Source organism: Ascaphus truei, chromosome 21 (genome assembly GCF_040206685.1).
Source record: "Ascaphus truei isolate aAscTru1 chromosome 21, aAscTru1.hap1, whole genome shotgun sequence".
In the NCBI taxonomy this organism is placed as follows: domain Eukaryota; kingdom Metazoa; phylum Chordata; class Amphibia; order Anura; family Ascaphidae; genus Ascaphus; species Ascaphus truei.
Window position 1 is genome coordinate 30,514,579 of NC_134503.1, and position 23,253 is coordinate 30,537,831.

At 48.1% G+C, this 23,253-nt stretch overlaps 1 protein-coding gene across 6 annotated transcripts in view; it reads right to left on the reverse strand.

Annotated features, from left to right (window-relative positions):
• Positions 1 to 23,253, reverse strand: part of BRINP1 (BMP/retinoic acid inducible neural specific 1) — a 118,368-nt gene that overhangs the window by 12,291 nt on the left and 82,824 nt on the right. For 5 of the 6 annotated variants that reach the window (XM_075579445.1, XM_075579443.1, XM_075579448.1 and 2 more), the window contains 2 exons: positions 8,841 to 9,096; positions 3,140 to 3,330 (listed from right to left, as the gene is read on the reverse strand). In XM_075579445.1, coding sequence (XP_075435560.1) covers positions 3,140 to 3,330; positions 8,841 to 9,046 — 397 coding nt within the window. In that variant the 5' untranslated portion in view covers positions 9,047 to 9,096. Of the gene's footprint in view, positions 1 to 3,139; positions 3,331 to 8,840; positions 9,097 to 21,437; positions 21,557 to 23,253 lie in introns of those variants that run through there. The other variant, XM_075579447.1, reaches the window with a different exon arrangement.

Sequence of the window (23,253 nt, forward strand, 5' to 3'; positions counted from 1 at the left end):
GTATGGAAGTGACCCGTGTATCCTGCCTGTGCTCACCTATGGATGTGACCCATGTATCCTGCCTGTGGTCACGTATGGAAGTGACCCGTGTATCCTGCCCGTGCTCACGTATGGAAGTGACCCGTGTATCCTGCCCGTGCTCACCTATGGATGTGACCCATGTATCCTTCCCGTGCTCACATATGATGAGATCCGTGTATCCTGCCTGTGCTCATGTATGGATGTGACCCGTGTATCCTGCCCGTGCTCACATATGGATGTGACCCGTGTATCCTGCCCGTGCTCACGTATGGATGAGACCCGTGTATCCTGCCCGTGCTCACATATGGATGTGACCCGTGTATCCTGCCTGTGCTCATGTATGGATGTGACCTGTGTATCCTGCCTGTGCTCATGTATGGATGTGACCCGTGTATCCTGCCTGTGCACACGTATGGATGTAAAACTTAGACCCTAAATGCAAAGATAATTCAGAAGCTTCAGACAACTCAGACATATGGAAAGATGTATGCTAAGTATTAACCAAAGAGATATGAAAAAGAATGAATGGGGTTAGAAGCAAAGAAAAGTCTGACTTCTTCACAAGGGTAAATAAATGAAAATGGCGGTGGGGGACATACTACAACAAACGGCCATCATATGACAAATATAGTACTCAACTAGTTTCCAATGAATATCTAAAGACCAATACAAAGAAGATACTGTAGGATGAAATTAGGACATTTGTTGGAGTAACATGGAGAAGAGCGGCTTGCAACAGAAGTACCTGGAAGATCATTTAGGAGGCCTTCACAAAACAGTGGACCGACAACGGACCAAGATTAAGATGATATATATATAGTGTGTATATACAGTATATATGTGTATAGTGAGAGAGAGATAAAGAGAGAGTGGAAAATATACAGAAGGAGGTGAGGTGGAGGAACAGAGATTGATAATAGATATGATAGATGATAGACAGATATATCAAATAAAAACATATATATACCAATTCTCAGTCAATGTGCACTGTATGCGCCAACCCCATCCTCTACAAAATAAGGATGTTTGACTTTTTCCCCCAGCTCTCTCTCCTACCTCCTACTCTCCTCCCTCCTTCTCCCTCTCCTCCCTCCTTCTCTCTCTCCTCCCTCCTCCCTCTCTCCCCCTTCCTTCCTTCTCTCTCTCCTCCCTCCTCTCTCTCTGCCCTGAAAGGTGCCAAGGAGAGAGAGTATAAGTGATATCAGAAGTCGTGACGTCACAAGCGTGACTGAGACATACTGTATGTCTCATACAGTAGATACACAATATAATTATAGTAGCATATCATAGTATCACATGGAAGAGCAGTTACTAGAGTAACTTTATGTGGATACACTGCACTAATAACCGTGGAGCAGCAATTTCAGTGACTGGGCTGTTGGCAAACAGCTACTGAGAATATTCAGGTCCTTTGGTATTTTAAACGGGAGCACGTTTTTGGGAGAGGCACCACTCTCTCCTTTGCACCTTTCACTTCTTTATTGCATATACACTCGCGATTAACAGTTATTTTCTATATTTATATTCGCTTGTGTAACCCTGTGTAGTTTTGGGGTTATAGTTATTTCTCCTCCTGTGCAATAATCCCTGTTAAGGGCAGGTTTGCCAGGAGTAATCATGGGGCTTTTCCACCACACACATGTGCTGTGTAGTATTCAGTGAAGGTAGCGTCATCAGGCTCTGTGTTCAATTACAGTGACACAGGGGTGGTGCCTATTGGAGCTATTTAGTGCACAGCACTTTGTGTATTTAGTAGTGTGTCTCACCACCTATGAGTGAGGTAAGTCTGTCCAGCAAACTGCCAGAACTCTGGCAGGTTTTGTGGCCCTCCCTCAGGGGAGCGGTGTGGGAGACTATTCCCCTTACTCCATCAGGGAGTAAGGGAAGAGCTAGACCTGCTTTCAGTGCCCTTCCCTGGGAGTGTGCGGTCAGGGACTTCCTTTGGGTTGGCAACCTATAATGAGCGGCTGAAGACCGGCTTCAATGATGGGCAGTCTGCTATTGTCTGACGAAATAAAGTATGCTGTTGCCAAATAAACCTTCTTGCCTGAGCTTGGAGTCATTCAGGGAGAAGATGCACATAGAGGTTCTCTTTCAGAGACTCCTCCCTACAACACTGGGGGTCTGGAAGAGATGGAGGCGCTGTACCAACAGTGAGTATGACTCAGCTATTCCTGGAGAGCCAGTCCTGATGATATCCCCCATAACATCGCGGGAGACTCAGGTGTCCTGTAAGCCAGCAGGTGCACCACACTACACCACATGTAACATGGGTCAGTTTCCACAGGAGGGGGCCAATATGAGATTGGGTGGAGGAAACACCGTTACACTTGTTTGTAACACCGAGCCACCCGGGCACCATCCAATTAGCACCCTAATAATCATCAGTATACCTGGGTTCATACTATACGGTCCAGACCAAGAACCTTCTCAGTGATATCACGCTCTGCCCGTATCCAACAGGCTATTAAACACTAGTCACAGCTCTAGTAGTTTTTATTATTTTAATGATTAGATTAAAAGTGATATGTTATTTATATCTTGTTGACGCTTCTCTTGAGTGCATCATATTGGGAGCCTTTTTGCCAACAGTGTCCAGTTAAACAGTTCCCAGATAGCACCCCTCCAGTACTATCATTAATATAGAGCTGAGCAGTCACTCTCCTCTAATCCTTGTCCATCGCTCCCATATTCTCCCCCCACCTCCTACTCTCCTCTCTCTATTCTCACTCTCTGGTCCATTATACAATATGCTATGAGGCTGCTTTTCCTGCGCTGGACAAGATTCTATTCCCTTCATCTGATCTGAACACAGCTGATCTCTTCTCCAGCACTCACAGCATATTGAATAAGGCACATAGTCTCTTCCTCTAGCCTAGCCTGCCTCTTCTATGTTCACACGCTGTCCGACAATCTCTCTGTCTCTCCCACCTCCTCAGTTGTCCACCTCTCTCCCTTGTTCATATGACTCCATTGTCAGCCTGTCTCCTCTCCCAATTTCTTTCCCTTTCCAGTAGAGGAGGAATCTTATACCCTTTAGCTCTGGTGATCAGTTACAAGACCACTATGTCTTCAACTCTCCCCCTACCCTCTGGGCAGTACGTATGTGTTCTCTCACCCCCCAGCGTGGCAGACACCAGTAGATGCGTGCCGTACTTCTTGATGATGTTCTCTATAATCTGCTGCGTGGTCGGCCTCCGTCCTAGGAGCCTCAAACTGCGCTGGAACTCAGGCATGAGGGGCAAAGGGCTACGGAGCGGCTCCTTCCGATCCACGGCCACGTTCCTCACCTTCCAGCGGGCAAATTCCCTGCGGGACAGAAAAGGTAATGTGTTTATACTGCAAGACTTTGTGAGACAGTCTTTGTGCCTGCTATGTATAATGCCCCTAAGAAAGAGGCACATGTCTGTATGTATAAGAGTTGTCAGGATTCCATTCTGGTCCGGCCAGGGTTGCGCCAGCGACATTGGAATCTTGTCCCCTGACCAGTAAAGATGATGAGGGGGCAGTTGAAATTCCCCGAGAGCTGAACCTTGCTGGTTCCCAAAATACCACCGAAGATGCCACCAGTACTGTCCCATTCATGGGAAATCTAAGGGAGGTTGAAATGTTGCGCAGGCCAATAGGAAGCCACAACATCACCTGTCATTGTCGTCTATTGGCTCGCGTAACGCAGAGGATTTCAGTACCAGTAACTGATGGCAGTGTCTCAGGAACCTGAGGGTTACCGGAGCTGAAATTAATGTGGTTCAGTTCCATGGATTTCCATTCGTCCTATCCATTTTATTTAAAAGGGAGCACTGGCACTTTAAATTATGGGGGCAAAAAATAATTTAAAAAGATACAAAAAAAGTCACGTAATCGGCAGCTGCTTTTTTGCATCCTTTTAAAGTATTTATGTAATTTGCCATCTCCTTAACAAACATAATGGATGGGGTGGAACTAGATGCAATACAGAGAGAGGTTGCCATGTGAACACTGTACTTTAAGCTTTCGGCAATTAAAAACACAAATTAAACTAAAATAAATGTTAAAAAAATTAACACAAATAAAAATAGTATTCTTCTTCAAAGGGCGTCACATTGAGCTTGTTTTTTCTCATAGTTCATTGTTAGGAGGGAACTTCACATTAAATGATGTAGAATGAGGAGAACATTGAAACTAACTGTTAGAAATCAATGTATACATAACTAGTTTTGTCTAATTTTTCTACTGCTTCATAAAACACTTTCTGTGCTGTTCCTTTCACAAACGAGCCTAGTACAAGTCATTTAATAAAGATCTTTGACCAGAAAAGATACAGTAAGATGTTTATCTGTTGGGGGAAGATCATGTGATATTCCTAAGCGTCCCTGGCAGGAATTGAACCCTCTAGTGGTGGCCAACTCCAGTCCTCTAGGGCCACCCGAAGGTCAGGTTTTCAGGATATCTCTGCGTCAGCACAGGTGGCTCAATCGGTGACTCAGTCTTCGACCCCTGCTCTAACCCTTACATCGAAAGCACGTTCTGGAGACTCACCACTGAAGCTCATCATGGAGGCTCGCCCCGGAGGCTCACCACGGAGGGTCACCACGGAGGCTCACCACGGAAGCTCACCACGGAGGCTCACCACGGAGGCTCACCACGGAGGCTCACCACGGAGGCTCACCATGGAGGCTTTGTTAAATCTGGTAGGAACCTAATTTTGCCTTATGTGATTCACCTGGGAACCCCTCTGTTAAAAAATGCCCCCCCCCCCCTTTCTGAATAGTTTTTGTTTAATCTGCTATGTTAGGGGTTGGAGGTTAGTGATTGTCTGCCAATTGTCTGGTCTGTACAGTAATTAGTCAGCTTTTTGGGGGAAGTCACGTGACTGTTTAGGAGTAATAAGTCTGCAGCCATCTTTTGGGAAGCATTGCTAGGGGATTATCATAGCAAACCCTCTTCCTTCATTTCCCCTTCTCTACTGCCCTCTCCCTCACTCTGCAGCTTTCAACTCATTTTGCTTCTTACATCACTCCCCCCCCCCCCCCCAAAACAAAACCCTATCCTACTCTCTCTTCCGCTCCTCAGTCACTACTACTCCTGCTCTGTGGCAATATGTCCCCCAATCCAGGCGCCACACATACAAATCTTCTCATTTCCCGCACCCTGCCGCAAAGCCTCCTCTCCACGCACTGCTAATGAGTCCCTAACCTCAGCCCCAGTACACCTCTCCTTACCCTTTTCCAATGCCCTATGGAACGCGCGATCGGTCTGCAACAAACCAACGGCCAGACATGACCTGTTCATTTCCAACTCTCTCAACCTCCTAGCCATTATTCCCCCCCCCCCCTCCTCCCAGACTCCTGCTGCACTCTCATGGTGGTCTCTGCCTTAGCCATGCCCCCAGACCAGAGAACACACAGGATGGAGGCGTGGGCATACTACTTTCCCCACGCTGTACATTTCACGTAACATCCCCATTTCCCTCCCTCTGTTTCTCATTCTTCAAAGTCCACGCTGTCCGTCTCTTTTCCCCCATTTACCCCATGACGCTGTCATCTGTCGTCCCCATGGACCTACATCCCAATTTCTTGACAACTTTGCCGCCTGGCTTCCTCACTTCCTCTATAATGACACACCTACCGTCATCCAGGGACACTTTAACATACCTTCTGACAATCACAATGACTCTCCAGCTTCCCATCTTATCTCTCTATCCTCCTCTTAGGGTCTCTCCCAGTCGACCACCTCTCTTCCTCGGATATGGCCACTCCCTTGATCTGGTTTTCTCCTGCTTCTGCATCTAAACCCCTCTAACACAACCTCTCACTGATCATCACCTTTTAACCTTTGACCTCACTCTCCCCTATGCACCTTTCATAACACCTACTTCCACCCGCACATACAGAAACCTACATGCGCCAGACCCCATCCAATTTTCAACAACTCTACAACCTCTCCTCTCTCCCGTCTCTATCCTTTTCGGTTCCAACCTAGCAACCTCCCTATACAACAGCACACTCTCATCCGCCTTAGACAAGACTGCTCCCACCGCCACGTCACCCCGACAATCCAAGCCACAACCGTGGCACACACTTTTCACCCGCTATCTCCAAAAGTGCTCACGCACTGCTGAATGTTTCTGGTGGAAATCCTGCTCAAAAGCAGACTTCCTCCCCTATAAATGTATGCTCTCCTCCTACAACACTGCCCTCTCCTTCTATAACACTTCCTCTCCTCCTATAACACTGCCCTCTCCCTTGCTAAGCAAACCTACTGCTCTTCACTCATTCAAACTTTGTCCTCCAACCCTCAAAGTCTATTCACCACCTTTAACTCCCTGATCCACCCAACTACACTTACACCCTCTCTAGCCTCACAGCCCGAGACCTCGCCACCTACTTCACAGACAAGATTAAGTCAATTAGACATGACATCTCTTTGTGTAACGCTCCAAATACAACAACAATCTTCACTCGCACACCTATCTCCCCTCGCACACCTATCTCCCCTCGCACACCTAAATCCACCGTCAGCTAATTTTCCCCTTTGACCAAGGATGAGGTCTCCATGTTCCTCACCTCGCCCTACAACCTTCCCCGTAGAACCTATTCCGTCGTCTCCTTTGCACCCTCTCTGGCACACTAAGCCCCATCTAAACTCCCCTTTTTAACCTCACTCTCACCTCTGGCAAATTCCCATCTTTTTCACACATGCACTCTCAGTTGACTGATCCTCCCTCTCTAACTACCACCCTAGCTCTCTTCTCCCCTTTGCCTCCAAACTACTTGAGCGACTTGTATACAACAGCCTGACTCACATTCTCTCCTCCAACTCCCTGCGTGGCACTTTAAAATTTGGTATCTGTCCTCTATACTCCACAGAGACAGCACTAACAAAAGTGACCAATGACCTACTCACAGCTAAATCTAAGGGTAATTTCTCCTTACTAATTCTCCTGGATTGCTCTGCTGCCTTTGACACTGTTTATCACCCCGTTCTCTTAAATATTCTCCACTCCATCGGCCTCCGTGACGTAGCCTTGTATTGGTTCACGTCCTATTTATCCAACCACTCCTTCAGTGTTTCCTTCTCTGGTGTCGCACCTTCCTCACTCCCTCTTTCTGTTGGAGTCCCACAAGGCTCTGTCCTTGGCCCTCTGTTCTTCTCACTCTACACCTCTTATCTTGGTGAATTAATACAATCTTTTGGCTTTCAGTATCATCTTTATACTGATGACACCCAAATCAACCTCTCCTCCCCTGACCTCTCCCCATCCCTCCTGTCTCGTATCTCCAACTATCTCTCTGCAATCTTCTCCTGGATGTCTCACCGTTACCTGAAATTTAACATTGATGGGTGGAAAATTTTGTGGATTTGGATCGGCCGGTTCCTTTGGTCCGCAGATTTCAGCGGGTCAATCTCAAAAAAGGGTGATTCTTCTTTTCCGGATTTTTTTTATCACTGATAATCTATTTATTGGAATATTAATCCGTGGTCGGATTTTTAACAATCCTGCAACAGATGGTGGAATCCGCAGAATGGATTCTTAAAAAATCTGTCCAGGTTGTAACCAATGGCAGTTTTGGATTAATCCGTACAGATTGAAACTGGAACTATCCGTCAACGGATTATACACCGCGGAGCGGATTTTGCAGGGAAAACCCGGGAAATTCTGGGGAACGGATTTTGACAGTTCTGCCCAATCCCTATTTAACATGTCCAAAACAGAAATAATATTCTTTCCCCATCCGCTGCCACTGCAACACCAACACTCTCCCTCACTGGCAATAACAATACAATCTCCTCAGCACCTCAAGCCCGTAGTGTAGGGGTCATCTATGACTCTGATCTGTCCTTCAATCCTCATATTCAGTCCCTCGTGGAGTTCTGCCATCGCCACCTCTGAAATATTGCTAAAATATGCCCTTTTCTCACTCATGATGAAACTAAAATCCTAATCCACTCACTCATCATATCCCACCTTGATTACTGCAACCTTCTCTAACAGTAGTTGACATTCCACTTGTCCACCGTACCCAACTCCAATCCATCCCAAAATGCTGCTGCTAGACTCATCTACCTCACTCACCCCTCCACTTCTACTGCTCCACTATGCATATCCCTACACTGGCTTTCCTATCCTTGAGAATGAAATTTAAACCCTAGTAATGACTTACAAAGGACATAACGAAACAACCACCCCTTACACCTCAGCCCTCATCCCCAAATACTTATCTAAATGCCCCCTACGTTCCGCCCAAGACATAGGCCTTTCCTCCCACCTTATTACCTCCAATCACTCCCGCCTGCAAGACTTCTCCTGTGCTGCCCTCTCCCTCTGGAATTCCCTACCACATGCCATCAGACTCTCCCCCAGCTCTCAGATGTTTATAAACTCCCTGAAAACTTCCTTTTTCAAGGAAACCTACTTTCCTTAACTCTAACATCCATCTCTTCCCCTCCAACCCCATAGGGATCAGCTGTGTGGCTGGACCATTGTCCACCCTATGTAACACCCACCACCAAAAAAATCTTAATGGCTTCAACTGTCAGACTGGGCCATATACCAACCTGAACCACACCTTATCCTACAATGACCAGCCACTTCATCTCCTTGTTTCAACATTGTCCCTCAATCCGACTAGATTGTAAATGCTCACAAGCAGGGGCCTCAGTACCTATTTGTATCTGTCTGTGCATGTTTTCCCTCACTTGTATGTAACTTTTTATGTAACATACATAACTCTGTACCCCATTGTATCACGCTGTGGAATATGTTGGCACTTTACAACTAAACGATAATAATAACGATAATAATAATCACTGGCTCAATTCATTGGGTAATTGCCTACCTGTAGATCTTGTATCTGGTCGAGTAGCCCTGCCGATGCCTCTCCACGAAGGACAGGTAGCTGCGTGAGTGATGGAATGGACCTCGGTCTGAGATGAGCCAGTCAAACTCTTTGGAGACATGTTGCTGGGTTTGGACTGATTCCTGCACCGTGATCTGCTCCCAAATAAACAGGAAGGAGAGCAACTCGACCAGACGCCAGCTCATGCTTCTCCCTCTGCCTCTCCCCTCTCATTCTTGCTCCATTTTCTGGAGTCCTGTTGGAGGAACAGAGATAACAAAGGTAAGTGAAAGGAGAAAGATGAGGAAAGTAGTATAACTGGACTTGTCTAACCCTAGTCATGTGTGTTCATAGAAGTCACACGTTGTAAGTAATAAGGATGGAGAGGGAGTAGGGGGGTATGAGACCTTTTATTTGACCAAACAAGTAGCCGATATAAGCTTTCGAAGCTCTTAGGGTCATTCATCGGGTATGGCAGAAGTTGTACACATTGTAAGCTGAGAAAAGCATGGTGGGAATCCATACTGGCAATCAACTCCACAGATCACTTACAGGTTGCTGGTATAGATATTACTACTACACTTTGACAAAACCGCTCAGACAGTATGCATATACAGTACCATCGAAACGGCGAAGGTGCAAAAGGGAAAATAATTCAATATACAATACAAATACAATACAATACGAGAAAGTGACTAAATGATCACAGCCAGTCCTTGTTGGGATGAAGTCGGAACGTTACCGATGAAACGCGTAGGGTGTTTTTACACTTGTTTTGTGGGACTTTTCCTAGCATTTGCCATGCATTGGCACAGGGGAACCAGTGAGCTCAGGAACTACATTGCTGTACTCTGTTCTGGAGGAAGGGCTCACGGCACGACCGGAAGCGGATGAGCGTCACCGGCCGGACTAGGAAGTAGTGATCCTGATATCAGTGTTTACCTGGCACCCAAGGAATGGTCCTATGTGTACAAAATGCTTATTATTCAGCTACAATTGTGAGTAGTTTGGAGTTTTTTGGAGCCAATAAATTGTTAAAATTTACGGAATCATGCTATATAGGCCTGCGCTCTCCTTTTTTGTCTTATATATATGTATATGTGTGTATATATATATATATATATTTTTATATATGTATATATATATATATATATATATATATATCAAAACAAGCAGAAATTGAAGTAGCGCCTCTAAATACCCTGATAAAAATATATATAATTGTAGAAGAACTAGTAGCCAATGAATGTGCTTAGCGGGGCGGCTAGATATAGACTAGTACACTATGATACAGACAATTAAATAATACAATATTAGTGCAATCTTCTGACAATATAACCCTATAAAAAATATATGAAAAAATCAAAAAAATGAATTTAATATGTAAAAAATCTATAAACAAGGTATTACTTTGGTGAAATTTACAACTAAAGCCTAACATTGTTGTCACTCAGTACGATTATGCATTGACTAAAATTAGTTTGGGCATCTATATCCCTAAGATACCAATATTGAATTAATATTCATTAAAATGGGGGTAATCACTAACGGTTATTTCTATTCTACCAGGTCTCAAATATTAGTCATTTAAATATAGGTCACTTTGAATTTATTCTGACTTGCAAAATTCTAAAATATGTATATACGTATTTTTATCTCTATATAGGTATTTCAATACATAGTTATCACTTACTATTAATGTGTTTTTCAAGATTATGCTGTTTCACGATTAAATTAAATTGATTAATATATATATATATACTTTCCTACTTTTTCATATCCTTTAAATACATTTTTCTAGTTCTTATTATAAATATTTGCTTTTATGTATGTACATACAATCTCTCATACTCAATGGGGTCCTCACAAAATGAATTGTCTTATGAATTGTTTTATTGATTGTTTTATTGATGTGTAACATGTGTATTATATCACATTATTGCTTTAATTAGAGTATTGGCTAATCACACTAATTACCTCCCTATAAATAGAATGGACTGGTGCTTAGAGGGTATCCCCTGAAGAAGTCGTCATTGATGACGAAACGCGTAGGGCGTGGCTAGATTGCGGCCGCCATTCGCCCACGAACATTGCTGATACTTGCACAGAGACTTTGGGCTCCCGTGTGCGCACGTTGCGGCCATTGCACAGCTGAATTGAGGACTCTCAAACCTTTGTTTCCTGGTGGGACCCGTTTTTGCTATACACGCTGAACACCAAAGGCAAGGAATTCTGATTCCGGTTCCTGCTGCATGGAGGAGGTCCACGTGATGACGCCACTGATCTAAGCTGGACGCTGTTGCTGGAGCTGCTGGCACATGAGAGCCTATCTCATACACGCTTTTTATTGCTGTACCTTTGTGAGTGGGCATTTTATAGATTTTATGTTCCTTTGATACATTTTTATTATGGTAATGCACTAGGTGTGCGCCTGTTTCTTTCTTTTTCTTTTATATATATATATATATATATATATATATATATATATATATATATATATATATATATATATATATATATAGAACCAGAATGGCTAGAACCAGACATTGAGAGTGGCAGCAGTCCCGGTGGCCAAGCATGGGAACAGCAGGCTAGAGAATATGACAGTGTGTGTGTGTGTGTGTGTGTGTGTGTGTGTGTGTGTGTGTGTGTGTGTGTGTGTGTGTGTATATATATATATATATATATATATATTTATATATATATATATATATATATATACACTGTCATATTCTCTAGCCTGCTGTTCCCATGCTTGGCCACCGGGACTGCTGCCACTCTCAATGTCTGGTTCTAGCCTGCAGTACCTATACTTGCCCACCGGGAGTGCTGCTGCTAAACTAAGGAACATTCCAGACTCTGATACCTGACACCTCTGCACCTGTGCTCCACCTCCCAGCCTGCCTATATAAACCTCCCTTTCCTGTTCCTCTTTGCCTGTTTATACTGGTTCCTTAGCTTCTGCAAGGTTCCTGTGTTTACTGCTGTGCTAGCTATTGCTATCATCCTGTTCCAGTTTCCTCGTTGCCGACCTCTGCTTGTTTCCTGACTTCGCTACCTGCCGCCTGCCTCGGACCCCTGCTTGTTTCCTGACTTCGCTACCTGCCGCCTGCCTCGGACCCCTGCTTGTTTCCTGACTTCGCTCCCTGCTGTTCCTGCCACTGGGATCTACTTCAGCCGAAGTCCAATCCTTGACAGAATAAACAGGCCCTACCATGGATTCCTCCGGAACAGACCTGGCCCAGCCTCGGACACTGCAGGACTTACAACGTATCATGGTTGGTTTCCAAGAACAACAAGGACACCTTATCAAAAGTCTTGGTCACGTGGAAGAACAGGATACCCTCCGGAAAGAACGGGATGCCCGCCAGGTAGAACGTGATGCCCGCTGGGAAGAATGTGTCGTCCGCGTGGAAGGATGTGCCCTCCGCTCAGAGGAATGAGCTGCCGCCGCAGAAGCTGAAAACCGTGAACTACGTGCAGCTTTAATCACCGCATCTGTTCAAAAGACTCTGACTGTGCAAACCGCGCCCCGTGTAACCCTTCCGGAAAAATTTGGAGGAAAAAGACAATCTTTTCGGGATTTCCTTAATCAATGCAGACATGTGTTCAAGCTTCAGCCTACCATCTATAATACCAACGAAGCCCAGGTTGGACTGATCATAACCCTGCTCAAGGATGAGGCCCTTGCTTGGGACTCCCCTATGTTAGAACAGGATAGCCCACTACTAAGGGACCTGGAGGAGTTCATCGATGCCATGAGTCTTATTTTTGATGACCCAAATCGTAGTGCAATCGCTGAGGCAACTCTGAACAATCTTCGTCAAGGAAGATGCTCGGCAGCTGAATACGCCGCTGAATTCCGCAGATGGGTTAACGATACTGAGTGGAATGAGGCCGCACAGAAATATCATTTTCGGCAGGGTCTCTCGGAGCAAGTTAAAGACGAACTAGCCCGGGTGGAGACCCCAGAGAGATTTCAGGACTTTGTCCGTTTATGCATCCAAATTGATCGCAGGCTTACGGAAAGATGATTGGAGAGACAGGGGTTCATGCCAAGCAACCCCGGGTTTAGAGATGTCAGTTCCCCAAGACGTTCCAGGGAGACTGAGGAGGAGCCGATGCAAGTAAATACACTGCGGGGACCCATCTCAACCGGGGAAAGGAATAGACGCCGAACAGAAGATCTCTGTTTATATTGCGGAAACGATGGGCACTATCTCGCTGATTGCCCAAACAAGTCCAGGCGGTCTTCTTTCCAGAGCCCTAGAAGAAAGCAGCTGCACGCTATTTCAAAAACTGTTCTCTCTGCTTCTCAAAGGAAAGATAACCCTCCTTCGCTACACCCTCACCTCCTGGTTCCTATTATCATCGAGGAAGGAACACATCGTTTTTCAACCACAGTAATGGTCGACTCAGGGGCGGCAGGGAATTATATGGACATAGAATTCGCCAAGAACAATTTGGTATCATTTGTAGCCAAGGAATCACCAGAAAGGATGGAAGTCGTTGACGGTTCTCCCTTGAGCTCTGGACCTGTTACCCATGAAACCAGTAACTTAACACTAATCATGGAGCCCAATCACCAGGAGAAGATTTCATTTGGTCTCATTCCATCACCTTTGTTTCCAGTGATTCTGGGAATTCCATGGCTCATGATCCATAACCCACTAATCGACTGGAAGACCAAGACACTCACGTTTCCCTCGGAGCACTGTCAGCTAGCCTGTCTACCTAAAACTCCTATACCAGAGTGTGTAGGAATACATAAGATTTCCTCGTCTCAAGAAAATCTTCTGCCGGCTCCTTACTCTGAGTTTTTAGATGTGTGTGACAAGAAGAACGCGGATACGCTTCCCCCACATCGCTCTTATGACTGTCCCATTGAATTATTACCGGGTGCTGCTATTCCGTTTGGAAGAATTTATTCCCTCTCAGAACTGGAATTGAAGGTCCTCAATGACTACCTACAGGAGAACCTATCAAAGGGTTTTATCCGACCCTCTACTTCTCCAGCAGGCGCTGCGCTCTTCTTTGTGGGAAAGAAAGACGGTTCTCTACGCCCCTGCATTTACTATCGGGAACTAAATAAGATAACGGTGAAGAACAGGTACCCATTACCTCTGATTCCTGAACTATTGGAAAGAATTCGGTCAGCCAAAATCTTTACCAAATTAGATCTCAGAGGAGCGTATAATTTGGTCCGCATTCGACCCGGTGACGAATGGAAAACAGCCTTCTGAACCAGTTATGGGCACTATGAATATCTGGTGATGCCTTTCGGACTCTGTAATGCCCCTGCTACCTTCCAGCATTTAATCAATGATGTCCTCCGAGAGTTATTGGACCAATTCGTAGTGGCATACCTGGATGATATCCTAGTCTTCTCAGATAACATCATGGATCACCAGAGACATGTCCGAATTGTCCTTGAGCGTCTCCGTAAGTACAAATTATACATCAAGTTAGAAAAATGCGAATTCGAAAAAACCAGCATGCAATTTCTCGGTTACATCATCTCTCCCGAGGGTTTGAGTATGGACCCAGGCAAGATTCAAGCTGTCGTGGAATGGCCAATCCCTCGGAATGAAAAGGACATTCAGAGATTTGTGGGTTTTGCCAATTTCTATAGACGTTTTATTAAAAATTTCTCTGACATTATTGCCCCAATCACCCAACTCACACGGAAGGAATTCCCCTTCAAATGGTCTACTAAAGCGGATGCGGCATTCGAACAATTGAAGTCACTCTTCACATCTGCCCCTATCCTCATCCATCCAAATCCAGAATTACCATTCATCTTGGAAGTGGATGTATCCGACTCCGCTGTTGGTGCCATTCTGTCACAAAGAATTGGACCCAAGATGCTCCTTCATCCATGTGCCTTTTATTCATACCAAATGTCAACAGCTGAACGAAATTATGACATCGGAAACAAAGAACTCTTGGCTATAAAAGCTGCATTCTCTGAGTGGAGACATCTACTGGAGGGGGCCAATCACCCAATTACGGTCTTTACGGATCACAGGAACTTAGAATTCATTCGATCCGCAAAGAGACTGTCTGCGCGACAAGCCAGGTGGGCTCTCTTCTTTGCAAGATTTCAGTTCCACATCTCCTACCGCCCTGGCTCCAAGAATGGAAAACCCGACGCCTTGTCACGGTCCTTTCCTAATCCTAGTTCAGACAAAGAGCAGGGAGAAACTATTCTTCCAAAAAGAAATTTTTTGGGCATCACATTCTCTGCCGATCTCCTCACACAAATAAAGGGAGCCTACTCAAATGACACTTTTCTTAAAAACCCTCCTCCGGAAGCAGAACTATTTCTATGTGATGGTCTCTGGAACTATAAGGATCGTCTGTTCGTCCCTAAGGAGGTAAGATTAGAGGTGCTCCAATTAATGCACGACTCCCGACCCGCTGGTCACCCAGGTGTCCTCAAGACACAGGAACTGTTGTCTCGCTCTTTTTGGTGGCCTAAATTAGCACAAGATGTTAAAGACTATGTCCTCTCCTGTGAGACTTGTGCTAGGACCAAGACCCCTCGAGCATCACCTGTGGGTTTACTGCAGCCTCTTCCGGTTCCAACTCGTCCTTGGGGGTCCATATCAATGGATTTTATTGTTGACCTGCCACGATCAAATGGACATAATACCATCCTGGTAGTGTTGGATCGACTTACAAAGATGGCTCACTTCATTGCAGCACAGAATCTTCCTTCTGCAGACCAGACAGCCAAGTTGATTGTGAAAGAGGTGTTTCGGCTTCACGGGGCTCCTGATGAGATCACATCCGATAGAGGGGTACAATTCACTTCAAAATTTTGGAGGACCTTCTGTTTCTCTCTAGGAATTTGTTTAAATTTATCGTCTGGCTATCATCCACAATCCAATGGCCAGACAGAAAGGACCAATCAGACTTTGGAACAATACTTACGATGTTTTGTTTGTCCCTTTCCTGTGCAATGAGTTCATATTTCTGGGGACTATCTGTGATCATTTGGTCACTTTCTCGTGTTGTAGGCTAGTACAGATATACAGATGCAGCAAGACACACTGTCCCCAGGCACCGCGGATCAACAAGCAAACGTCTGCAGTGCTGGAGACAGTGTCTGCCGCGATGGAGCTTGTGGAGTTTCACATGGGACCTCACACAGCGTTAATCTGCCAATGTCAAGTGACCACAAATGGCCATTAGACTTACTACTGTACATCTGTACTGTAGCAGGCTGTGTTGCTACCTCTGGTGTGTTGCAGTATAGTAAAGTAAGCTGTGATATTTTGCATCAACATTACCTATTAAAACTCAATGCCGTTTTGCGTTATAACAGGATATGTTGTATTAGTTGGAGGAATAACGTCACACACTACATCTGTACAGTACCTTCAGGAACACACAAGGGCTACTATTTAAAAACAAGAGGCATCTTTATTTTAAAATGACTCTCAGAACAGTTTCATCTGGTGTGGGTAGCTGGAGTTACCCAGAATCAGGGACCCATATCTCCGGAGGACTGTGTGGAGACCAACAATAAGCCCACAGAAAATGTTACAGCAGAAGGATTCCGTTGAGCTCAGGGGTGTAGCTATATCCCAGGAATAGCCCGGGGGCCATGCTCTTGGGGGGCCCACTCAGGGCTGCCCAATGGGGGGAGAGCCGGGACATTTGGCCCAGCTGTCTAGCCGACAACCACAGAAGTCAGGGCCTCCTTCCTCCTCCGGGCTCCTTAACAGCAACTTGCCGCTGGATCGGGAACTGTGAGGGGGGAAGAAGGAGGGGGGATGGGGGTTGCAGAGAGAGCAGGCAGCAGAGGCTGGGGGGGGGGGAGGGGGATTGCAGAGAGCAGGCAGCAGAGGCTGGGAGGGAGGGTGCAGAGAGCAGGCAGCAGAGGCTGGGGGGGAGGAGAGAGCAGGTAGCATAGTTTGAGGGGGAGGGGGATTGCAAAGAGCAGACAACAGAGGCTGGGGGGAGGGAGGGGGATTGCAGGAGAGCAGGCAGCAGAGGGTTGGGGGGGAGGGAGGAGGATTGCAGAGAGAAGGCAGCAGAGGCTGGGAAGGAGGGGGATGGCAGAGAGCAGGCAGCAGAGGCTGGGCGTAGGGAGGGGGATTGCAGAGAGCAGGCAGCAGAGACGGGGGAGGGAGGGGGATTGCAGAGAGCAGGCAGCAGAGGCTGGGGGGAGGGAGGGGGATTGCAGAGAGCAGGCAGCAAAGGCTGGGGGGAGGGAGATTGCAGAGAGCAGACAGCAGAGGCTGGGGGGGGGGGATTGTAGAGAGCAGGCAGCAGAGGCCGGGGGAAGTTGCAGAGAGCAGGAAGCAGAGGCTGGGGGAGGGGGATTGTAGAGAGCAGGCAGCAGAGGCTAGTGGGGGAGGGGCAGAGAGCGAGCAGGCGGTAGAGGCTGGAGGAGGTGGGGAGGATTGCAGAGAGCAGGCAGCAGAGGCTGGGGGGGAGGGGCAGAGAGCGAGCAGGTGGCAGAGGCTGGAGGAGGGGGGAGGATTGCAGAGAGCAGGCTGGGGGCGGGTTGCCGAGAGCAGGCAGCAGAGGCTGGGGGCGAGTTGCAGAGAGCAGGCAGCAGAGGCTGGGGGGGGGGGGGGGCGGGTTGCCGAGAGCAGGCAGCAGAGGCTGGGGGGGGGGGGGGGGGGCGGAACTGAGGCAGAGAGCTGCAGATCTCTGCCCGACCTGCTCTCCATGACATCAGGGGAAGGAGTTACTATGTGCTGCTGTGAGAAAGTATGTGTGTGTATTTGTGTGTTAGTTTGTTGTGTGTATTTGTCTCAGTTTGTTGTGCATGTGTGTGTTTGTATGTATGTGTGCCAATTTGGTGTGTGTGTTTCAGTCTCTCAGTGTGCTAGTATGCTGTGTGTTTGTGTGTAAATGTGTCAGTTACAGTTTGCTCTGTCAGTGTTCTATTTGTGATTCAGTGTCTGTCAGTGTGCTGTGTGACTCTCAGTGTGCTGTGTGCCTGTCAGTGTGCTGTGTGCCTGTCAGTGTGCTGTGCGACTGTCAGTGTGCTGTGCGACTGTCAGTGTGCTGTGTGCCTGTCAGTGTGCTGTGTGTGCCTCAGTCTGTCAGTGTGCTGTGTGTATGTCAGTGTGCTGTGTGCCTGTCAGTGTGCTGTGCGACTGTCAGTGTGCTGTGCGACTGTCAGTGTGCTGTGCGACTTTCAGTGTGCTGTGTGTGCCTCAGTCTGTCAGTGTGCTGTGTGACTCTCAGTGTGCTGTGTGACTCTCAGTGTGCTGTGTGACTCTCAGTGTGCTGTGTGTGCCTCAGTCTGTCAGTGTGCTGTGTGTATGTCAGTGTGCTGTGTGACTGTCGGTGTGCTGTGTGTCTGTCAGTGTGCTGTGGGTGCTTCAGTCTGTCAGTGTGCTGTGTGTCTGTCAGTGTGCCTCAGTCTGTCAGTGTGCTTGTCAGTGTGCTGTGTGTGCCTCAGTCTGTCAGTGTGCTGTGTGTATGTCAGTGTGCTGTGTGACTGTCGGTGTGCTGTGTGTCTGTCAGTGTGCTGTGGGTGCTTCAGTCTGTCAGTGTGCTGTGTGTCTGTCAGTGTGCTGTGCGACTCTCAGTGTGCTGTGTGCCTGTCCGTGTGCTGTGTGACTGTCAGTGTGCCTCAGTCTGTCAGTGTGCTGTGTGTCTGTCAGTGTGCTGTGTGTGCCTCAGCCTGTCAGTGTGCTGTGTGTCGGTCAGTGTGCTGTGTGTCTATCAGTGTACTGTGTGACTGTCAGCCTGTCAGTGTGCTGTGTGTGCCTCAGTCTTTCAGTGTGCTGTGTGACTGTCAGTCTGTCAGTGTGCTGTGTGTCGGTCAGTGTGCTGTGTGTCTGTCAGTGTGCTGTGTGTCTGTCAGTGTGCTGTGCGACTGTCAGTGTGCTGTGCGACTGTCAGTGTGCTGTGTGTCTGTCAGTGTGCTGTGTGACTCAGTGTGCTGTGTGACTCTCAGTGTGCTGTGTGACTGTCAGTGTGCTGTGTGACTGTCAGTGTGCTGTGTGACTGTCAGTGTGCTGTGTGTCTGTCAGTGTGCTGTGTGACTGTCAGTGTGCTGTGTGACTGTCAGTGTGATGTGTGCTGTCGGTGCCTCTGTCTGTCAGTGTGCCAAAGTCTATCAGTGTGCTGTGTGTCTGTCAGTGTGCTGTGGGTGCCTCAGTCTGTCAGTGTGCTGGGTGTCTGTCAGTGTGCTGTGGGTGCCTCAGTCTGTCAGTGTGCTGGGTGTCTGTCAGTGTGCAGTGTGTCTGTCAGTGTGCTGTGTGTCTGTCAGTGTGCTGTGGGTGCCTCAGTCTGTCAGTGTGCTGGGTGTCTGTCAGTGTGCTGTGGGTGCCTCAGTCTGTCAGTGTGCTGTGTGTTTGTCAGTGTGCTGTGGGTGCCTCAGTCTGTCAGTGTGCTGGGTGTCTGTCAGTGTGCTGTGGGTGCCTCAGTCTGTCAGTGTGCTGGGTGTCTGTCAGTGTGCTGTGTGTCTGTCAGTGTGCTGTGGGTGCCTCAGTCTGTCAGTGTGCTGGGTGTCTGTCAGTGTGCTGTGGGTGCCTCAGTCTGTCAGTGTGCTGTGGGTGCCTCAGTCTGTCAGTGTGCTGGGTGTCTGTCAGTGTGCTGTGGGTGCCTCAGTCTGTCAGTGTGCTGGGTGTCTGTCAGTGTGCAGTGTGTCTGTCAGTGTGCTGTGTGTCTGTCAGTGTGCTGTGGGTGCCTCAGTCTGTCAGTGTGCTGGGTGTCTGTCAGTGTGCTGTGGGTGCCTCAGTCTGTCAGTGTGCTGGGTGTCTGTCAGTGTGCTGTGGGTGCCTCAGTCTGTCAGTGTGCTGGGTGTCTGTCAGTGTGCAGTGTGTCTGTCAGTGTGCTGTGTGTCTGTCAGTGTGCTGTGGGTGCCTCAGTCTGTCAGTGTGCTGTGGGTGCCTCAGTCTGTCAGTGTGCTGTGTGTTTGTCAGTGTGCTGTGGGTGCCTCAGTCTGTCAGTGTGCTGGGTGTCTGTCAGTGTGCTGTGGGTGCCTCAGTCTGTCAGTGTGCTGGGTGTCTGTCAGTGTGCTGTGTGTCTGTCAGTGTGCTGTGGGTGCCTCAGTCTGTCAGTGTGCTGTGTGTCTGTCAGTGTGCTGTGTGACTGTCAGTGTGCTGTGTGTCTGTCAGTGTGCTGTGTGTCTGTCAGTGTGCTGTGTGACTGCCAGTGTGCTGTGTGAGTGTCAGTGTGCCTCAGTCTGTCAGTGTGCTGTGTGTCTGTCAGTGTGATGTGGGCCTGTCAGTGTGCAGTGTGCCTGTCAGTGTGCTGGGTGTCTGTCAGTGTGCTGGGTGTCTGTCAGTGTGCAGTGTGCCTTTCAGTGTGCTGGATGACTGTCAGTGTGCTGTGTGCCTGTCAGTGTGCTGTGTGTCTGTCAGTGTGCTGTGGGTGCCTCAGTCTGTCAGTGTGCTGTGTGCCTGTCAGTGTGCTGGGTGTCTGTCAGTGTGCTGTGGGTGCCTCAGTCTGTCAGTGTGCTGGGTGTCTGTCAGTGTGCTGTGGGTGCCTCAGTCTGTCAGTGTGCTGGGTGTCTGTCAGTGTGCTGTGTGCCTGTCAGTGTGCTGTGTGCCTGTCAGTGTGCTGTGTGCCTGTCAGTGTGCTGTGTGTCTGTCAGTGTGCTGTGGGTGCCTCAGTCTGTCAGTGTGCTGTGTGCCTGTCAGTGTGCTGGGTGTCTGTCAGTGTGCTGTGGGTGCCTCAGTCTGTCAGTGTGCTGTGTGTATGTCAGTGTGCTGTGGGTGCCTCAGTCTGTCAGTGTGCTGGGTGTCTGTCAGTGTGCTGTGTGCCTGTCAGTGTGCTGTGTGCCTGTCAGTGTGCTGTGTGTCTGTCAGTGTGCTGTGGGTGCCTCAGTCTGTCAGTGTGCTGGGTGTCTGTCAGTGTGCTGTGGGTGCCTCAGTCTGTCAGTGTGCTGGGTGTCTGTCAGTGTGCTGTGGGTGTCTCAGTCTGTCAGTGTGCTGGGTGTCTGTCAGTGTGCTGTGGGTGCCTCAGTCTGTCAGTGTGCTCGGTGTCTGTCAGTGTGCTGTGGGTGCCTCAGTCTGTCAGTGTGCTGGGTGTCTGTCAGTGTGCTGTGGGTGCCTCAGTCTGTCAGTATGCAGTGTGTCTAGAAGCGTATTTTAAAACGACATGCAGAAGTTTTATCTGGTGTGGGTAGCTGGTGTTACCCAGAATCAAGGACCCATATCTCCGGAGGACTGTGGGGAGACCAACAATAAGCCCACAGAAAATGTTACAGCAGAAGGATTCCGTTGAGCTCAGGGGCGTAGCTATACCCCGGGGGCCGTGCTCTTGGGGGGGGGGGGGATCGCTCAGGGCTGCCGTAAGGGGGGAGAGCCGGGACATTTGGTTATTGGTAAAGAAGCATGTGGTTTTAAAATAGGGAATACCACTGTTTTTAAGAAGGAGTCTATGTTTATCCATGAAGGTACCAGGCGAGAAAACAGTGGAGTGTGACCAATTTAAAACCAGTGACTGGCAGTGCAAGGGTTCTACTGTATGTCGCTGTTAGCAACTCTAGAAGCTCCTATAGCATGCTGGGCAGAAACAGTCTGCGGAATCTTCCATGGGAGGGTAACCCTGCTTGCCTGGCAATAAAGGAGATTACATGCACTGACTATATACCAAGCTTAGCTCAGTCTCTGTTACCTTGTCAGGGTGCAGGATCCATGTAGGCTGGTCGTGTATCCTGCACTGATCCTGCACTGATCTATGCAGGCTGGTCGTGTATCCTGCACTGATCCTGCAGGCTGGTCGTGTATCCTGGGACTTGTATTGTAGGGGAGAATTGTTCCCTCCTCCAGCTCCCCCTCGGGTTGGGCAGAAGTTGAATCCCGGCACCAAGAGAAGGGAGAGGAGGTGGTGCGGGCCTCAGAAGGCACAGCGCTCAATGCAGCCCCCCTGTTCACCTTGCCCTAAGGCATGACATCATCCTTATATACCCTCCTGTAGCCCCCCTGCTAGGGACTATTAGTATTCAAAGTGTTAAGGACACTAGAGGGTTAACTGTGTGGGTCACACAGAGTGACTTCCCTCCACATCATGTGATACAGGGTGACTTGGCAGAAACTAAGCCATGCCTAAGTTCTGCTTGGTGATAGTGATGCCACCACTAGAGTATATATACTCAGCTAGAAGATTCTATAATTCAGGTTCCTGGAGGAGTAACAGTTGCAGGAGCCTCACTGTACATATTGTAGATATGTTCCTGAGTATATACGTGAAGAAGGTTCTCTCCCCGTTTATTGTATTGTATTTAGGGCAAGAGTCCTTTCAGATAGTACCCACAGAGATGACCAAGGTGAACACAGTACTTCATAATAGAGGAGGTATATAGACTACAGAGGTTTCCAAGAGAGGCAATCCAGGGTGTCGTTGAACCAGCTCACCGGCAGGTTCATATTGATGTGAGCACTGGTGTGCCTAGAAGTGGCAGTGAGAATACAGAACCGGGACACGGAACCCTGGGTAGTAATGTTGCCCAGAGCCCGCAAGGGGATGTTCTGCAGAATGGGGACAGGTCAATTATCCCAACTCAAGCCAAGTGTCATTATCTCCTTACGGTGTTAAGGACACCTAGGGAAGCATAACATAATAGTACAAGCAATACAACAGTGTGACACCGCCTGTAAAAATGCCACGTGACTTAATAGAAGAGCGGTGTGTATGGATGATAATAAAGCTCATTGTACTACAAAAGTTCCTGGCGTCCATCATTATTCTACCTGGATACACGACCAGCCTGCCGGATCAGTGCAGGAACAGTGCAGGATACACGACCAGCCTGCCGGATCAGTGCAGGAACAGTGAAGGATACACGACCAGCCTGCCGGATCAGTGCAGGAACAGTGCAGGATACACGACCAGCCTGCCGGATCAGTGCAGGAACAGTGCAGGATACACGACCAGCCTGCCGGAACAGTGCAGGATACACGACAAGCCTGCATGGATCCAGCACCCTGACAAGGTAACAGAGACTGAGCTAAGCTTGGTATATAATCAGCGCATGTAAACTCCATTATTGCCAGGCAAGCAGGGTTACCCTCCCATGGAAGATTCCGCAGACTGTTTCTCTCCAGCATGCTATAGGAGCTTCTAGAGTTGCTAAGGGTGACAGTAGAACCCTTGCACTGCCAGTCACTGGTTTTAACTTGGTCAAACGCCAGTTTTTTCGGCTGGTACTTCCATGGATAAACATCAACTCTTTCTTAAAAACAGTGGTATTCCCTATTTTAAAACCACATGCTTCTTTTCCAAGAACCAAATGTCCCGGCTCTCCCCCCTGTCGGCAGCCCTGAGAGGGCCCCCCGAGAGCACGGCCCAAGGGCTACCCGGGGTATAGCTACGCCCCTGAGCTCAACGGAATCCTTCTGCTGTAACATTTTCTGTGGCCTTGTTGTTGGTCTCCCCACAGTCCTCCGGAGATATGGGTCCCTGGTTCTGGGTAACTCCAGTTACCCACACC